Source organism: Myotis brandtii, unplaced genomic scaffold (assembly GCF_000412655.1).
Source record: "Myotis brandtii unplaced genomic scaffold, ASM41265v1 scaffold53, whole genome shotgun sequence".
Lineage (NCBI taxonomy): Eukaryota > Metazoa > Chordata > Mammalia > Chiroptera > Vespertilionidae > Myotis > Myotis brandtii.
The window spans coordinates 7,378,429-7,384,424 of NW_005369942.1; the positions used below are offsets into that span (position 1 = coordinate 7,378,429).

At 39.2% G+C, this 5,996-nt stretch overlaps 1 protein-coding gene across 2 annotated transcripts in view; it reads right to left on the reverse strand.

Moving 5' to 3' along the window:
• Positions 1 to 563: 563 nt before the first annotated feature.
• ABHD18 (abhydrolase domain containing 18) overlaps positions 564 to 5,996 on the reverse strand; it is a 51,046-nt gene continuing 45,613 nt past the window's right edge. For both annotated transcript variants that reach the window (XM_014548972.1, XM_005877757.2), the window contains exons 12-13: positions 5,510 to 5,672; positions 564 to 767 (exon numbers count right to left, since the gene is read on the reverse strand). In XM_014548972.1, coding sequence (XP_014404458.1) covers positions 716 to 767; positions 5,510 to 5,672 — 215 coding nt within the window. In that variant the 3' untranslated portion in view covers positions 564 to 715. The remainder of the gene's footprint in view (positions 768 to 5,509; positions 5,673 to 5,996) is intronic.

Sequence of the window (5,996 nt, forward strand, 5' to 3'; positions counted from 1 at the left end):
CATTGGTTTAAAGTTATTCAAATGCATTCAAAGACTATAGTTGACTGACCTGTAACACTGAATTCCAGACTAAATAGATAGCAATGAGATATACACTGAGTGGCCAGATTATTATGACCACCCCATCAGTACTTCGTTGGGCCACCTTTTGCCTTCAATACTGAGGCGATTCTTCTTGGCATTGACTCCACTAGATGCTGAAAGGTGATTCGAGGAATCTGACACCATGCCTGATGAATAGCACTGTCCAGTTCTGTGAGATTTGATGGTTGTGGAAGCAGCTGCCTGATGGCTCTTTTAACTTCGTCCCACAAATGCTCAATTGGATTGAGATCTGGTGATTGTGGGGGCCACCTAAGCAAGGTAAAGTCTCCCTCATGTTCTTGAAACCACTCCTGCACAATACGAGCACTGTGGCATGGCACATTGTCTTGTTGGAAGAAGCCATCTCCATTGGGATACGCCATCAACATGATAGGATGAACTTGATCAGCAACGATACTTAGGTATGTTGTGCTATTCAGACGTTTATAATGATCTGGCCCTCTAGCAACTTCAGCGTGAAATTATAGCTAATTTGCCTACAAATGTCAGGTGGTCATAATAATATGGCCACTCAGTGTATAGTGCTGTCTTACTGATTTCACATCATCAAAGGATGAAACTCCTTTTGTGAGAAACATGATGGCCATACTGGTTACATACAGTGATCCAATCAGTTAGCATATTTGTGCAGAAAGCGTTCAAATGCATCATAGATGGCTCGTCTAAAAGAAAAAATGAAAAACTAAAAGTAATTAGCAATAAAAGGGGGAGCATACATTGCTTTTACTTTAAGTTATTTCCAAAATTACCTTTGGCTTGCAACCTGACCTCCTCTCTAAAGAGCTGTGAAAGAGGCAAGTACCTGAAAGGTGGGTGTTAGGATCCATTAATTTCACCACTACTGGAAAACTTCAAATGTATTTCCAACTGATGATGTGTTCAGCACCATTTTTTCCTGTGAAGCAACTTTTTTGGTGCCTTAGGGTTTATATAATATATATGTATTCATATATGTATAATACATAAAATGATAAAAGGATAAGGAAACTGATTTCTTTTTATTTTGTCACTTGTTGAATATCAACTTTCTACATAACTTAAATCTATTTCATAGATTATGATATAGTACCTTTTCTTTATTAAAACATGTTCCTAGCAACTGAACTTAAAATCAAAAGCCTTAGTTTTCCACATTAATTTTACTAGGTACTTTATGTGGAAAGGAAGAGTCAAATTCACTGCCCATTAAAAGACACTGTTTTCAACGCTTATTAATTTTTTTCACATTGTGAGAGCCTACATTTTTATTTATTTATTTTAAAATTTAAAAAATGTTTTATTGATTTTAGAGGGTGAGAGAGAGAGATAGAAACATCAGTAAGAGATAAACATCGAAGAGCTGCCTCCTGTACACCCTCTACTAGGGATTAAGCCCCCACTACCCAGGCATGTGTCCTGACTAGGAATTGAACCAGTGACGTCTTGTTTCATGGGTTGATGCTCAACCACTGTACCACACTGGCCAACATTTTTCAAGTACAATGTTCAGAAAATCCAAAAACAAAAAGGGGAAAAAGTCATAATCCCATCATTCTAAAGCAGCGGTTCTCAACCTGTGGGTCGAGACCCCTTTGGGGGGTCGAACGACCCTTTCACAGGGGTCGCCTAAATACATCCTGCATATCAGATATTTACATTACGATTCATAACAGTAGCAAAATTACAGTTATGAAGTAGCAACGAAAATAATTTTATGGTTGGGGGTCACCACAACATGAGGAACTGTATTAAAGGGTTGAGGCATTAGGAAGGTTGAGAACCACTGCTCTAAAGTATCTACTGTAATGTTATCATATATTTCCGACAAGCTAGTGGGTTTTTTGTTGTTTTTTTGTCAAGGGAAAGGGAGAGACAGAGAGAAACATCCATGTGAGATAGATACATTGATTGGTTGCCTCCTGCATGTACCCTGACCTGGGCGGGGGAGGGAGCCTGCAACTGAGGTATGTGCCCTTGACCGGAATTGAACCCTAGACTCTTCAGTCCTCAGGCCAACATTCTATCTATTGAGCCAAACAGGTTTGGGTGAGGCTTGTTTTGTTTAAATCCATACATTTATATTTCCACCCAGTTTAAATAATAACTATGAGAATATATTAATTCTGTATCCTACTTGGACAAAGCATTTCTCCATATCCTTAAAAAAGATAGTAAGATTATCTTTAAAACTGAAACTGGGAGCCTACTAATAGATTGACTTCCAGTATGTTGGGAAGACATAGCTTTTTATCACACTTGTATTTGTCTCAGATATTTGACCTTTGTAAAATGTAACAATGATAAGGGAAACAAACTAATGATGAACATTTGCACGTTGGTGTAAGCACATAAAGTGATTTTGTTGACTGCAGGTGAGAATTTCCCCCTGAGAGTTAGTCCTGGGTACTTGCTCTACTACAATGAATTTCTTTTTTAAATATATTTTTATTGATTTCAGAGAGGAAGGGAGAGGGAGAGATGGAAACATCAATGATGAGAATCATTGACTGGCTGCCTCCTGCATGCCCCCTACTGGGGATTGAGCCCAAAATCCAAGCATGTGCCCTTGACTGGAATCGAACCCGGGACCTTTCAGTCCACAGGCCGACGCTCTATCCACTGAGCCAAACCGGCTAGGGCGACAATGAATTTCTTTTACTTCCTGATGCCTAAAGTTGCAATCTGGGCTTGGGTACATGATATGAGGAAGAAAGGTATGCATATGCCTATTTAATAATTTGAAGAGTCTCTCTCTTTTTTTAAAAAAATAATATATTTTATTGATGTTTTACAGAGAGGAAGGGAGAGGGATAGAGTTAGAAACATCGATGAGAGAGAAACATTGATCAGCTGCCTCCTGCACACCTCCCACTGGGGATGTGCCTGCAACCAAGGTACATGCCCTTGACCGGAATCGAACCTGGGACCTTTCAGTCCTTAGGCTGACGCTCTGTCCACTAAGCCAAACCGATTAGGGCTGAAGAGTCTCTTGTTCACTTGTATTATTAATCAATTGTAAATATCAACATAAAATAAAAGAGCACATAAAGGAGGCTTGTGTTACATCTGGTGACTGAAAAGAATGAATTTTTTTAAGATTCTACTCCAGTGACATCCAAACTTTGTTAGGTTTTGAAGTGACTGGGGGTAGGAGTAGGAGGGTGAGAGTGGTTTAGGGAGAACAAATAGCTAGTGACTCCACCTAAGCAATTTATTCACTCCCCTCCCCCTATTTCTGTATAAAGGAGTTAATAACATATGAAGCAACTGCTCTAGTACTTGGCACATGGTAACAGCTAATCTCTCTTTCTCAAATGAAGCCTTTCAATGAGCATTTCTGAGTTTTCACAGCTGACTATGATTCTTCTTCCTAATGCCTCTCAGCCACACTCCCACTTAGATACATAAAAGACAAACATAAATTTGACACCGATTTACTAAAGCAATCATGCGGGTTCTCTGATTCACAAATATAACAGAACTTTAGACTCCTCTTGAGCAACCTGAGCAACCCTAGGTACTCACAATTTTTGTTTGTTTGTTTTTTGTTTTACTTTTGCTGTGCCAGAAAGTCACATTGGGTCAGTAGTGTACTCACCTACCAACTAACAGGGACTCAAATGCCAAATGCTGAATATATTTTTTAAGAAATCATACAATAAAAAGAAAGGTTTATTACATGCTTCAGTATATTACAAACTTAAAGAATTAGTCTGTACCTAAAAAAGGTGACACAAGTTGAAATAATTAAGTAACTATACAAAGAAGTATTTCTTAGATTAAAAATAATTTAAGCCCTGACCGGTTTGGCTCAGTGGATAGAGCATCAGCCTGCAGACTGAAGGGTCTCAGGTTCAAGTCTGGTCAAAGGTATGTACCTTGGCTGCGGGCGCATCCCCAGTGTGGGGTGTGCAGGAGGCAGCTGATCGATGTTTCTCTCTCATCGATGTTTCTAACTCTATCCCTCTCCCTTCCTCTCTGTAAAAAAATCAATAAAATATATTTAAAATAATAATAATTTAAAATGTCAAAAACAGAGAAAAAAAGTACCATATGATTTCATGCATATGTGGAATTTAATGAACAAACTGAACTACCAAGCAAAATAGAGACAGACTCATAGATAGAGAGCAGGCAGACAGCTCTTGGGGGAGGGGACATCGAGGGTGGATGGTGGAAGGACTGAGCAAAAAGGAAAAAAAAGACCGCATAGACACAGACAACAATGTGGTGCTTGCAGGGGTAGTGGATGGAGGTGTAAGAGGGCATAGAGGGGATAAATAGTGATAGAAAAAAATAAAATCAAACATATACCACTCTCAATTTTTCTATTATATAGCTATCCAGCTGGAAATTTTGGGACACTTATTACCCACAGGGCACTGACCTAAGCACCTTATGTGAACTAATTTATTCAACCACTAATAATAAATTCCAATGACACCTTTTATCATAAAATTTGAATGAAAGTTGAAATAATGCAGGATACCAAAAAACAAGTTACAGCATACAAGTTTTTATAAGTTCTAACAAATACTGGAGTCATAAAATTACTAATACTGCCTGGCCGGTGTGGCTCAGTGGTTGAGTGTCAACTCATGAACAAGAAGTCACTGATTCAATTCTGGGTCAGGGCACATGCCTGGGTTGTAGGCTCGATCCCCAGTAGGGGGCGTGCATGAGGTAGCCAATTGATGGTGTTTCTCATTGATGTTTCTCTCTATCCTTCTTCCCTTCCTCTGTCTAGAAGAAAAATCACCCTAGCTGGTTTGGCTCAGTGGATAGAGTGTCGACCTGTGGACTGAAGGGTCCTGGGTTCGATTCTGGTCAAGGGCACATGCCTGGGTTGCAGGATCAATCCCCAGTAGGGTGCATGCAGGAGGCAGCTGATCAATGATTCTCATCATTGATGTTTCTATCTCTCTCTCCCTTCCACTCTGAAATCAACAAAAATATATTAAAAAGAAAAAAAAATCATCAAAAGCATTTAAAAACAAAAACGTTACTAATATTGAAACCAATACTTGTCTTCTCATTTTAAGGTTCAATTTTCACTTGCTACTAAAAACCATTGCTAGATTATTCCACAGTTGCTCAGTCATTCTGAGAGATGGACACCAGTGTGGAGTGAAAAACCTAGGGAAGTTTTACAAACCCTGGTGTCCCTCCATATTCTCTAAAATACCTGGCCATTGACATCTAAAGAGGGTAAAATCAGATAATAAAGCATGCCTATCATATGCTACTTCCTAGTTCTCTAGAAGAAAAAGAAAATAAGAGGACAAGAAAGGAAAGAGTGTGAATTGAGGAAACAAGGAAGAAACAAGAGGACCTAAAGGATACAATAAAAATACCCATTATTGTATGTCAAAAAAAATAAAAAAAGAAACAATAAACAGACACCTGTTTACACCAAACATCTTACCTGAAGACTCCTTGTTTGAACAGATAAGCACTAATATGACCCCCTTCTAGATATCGGATTTCACAACCAGGCCAAATTTCTTGCAGACTTCGAACTCCAGTTCGTGGAATATATGCATCTTCTTTGGCTTGAACCACTATAATGAGGCTTGGGTCTACTGGAACTAGGTACAAGATTTTAAAAAATGCAAGAAAATCTCTAAGATTTTTATACATCCTATTAAATTGTATCTACACTAATAAAAGACAAACATGCAAATTGACTGTACATTCACTACACCTTAAGCCACGCCCACCAGCCAATCAGAGTGGCTATATGCAAATTAACTCAACCAAGATGGCGGCCGGCAGCCATGGAGCTGGAGCAAGCAGGAGGCTTGGTTGCCCCAATGATGGAGGAAGCCAAGCTTCCCGCCTGCCGCGGCCCCGGCTCTGAGCTCCACTCAAAGCAACAAAGTTTCAATTATAGAAGATAAATAAACCCCAGA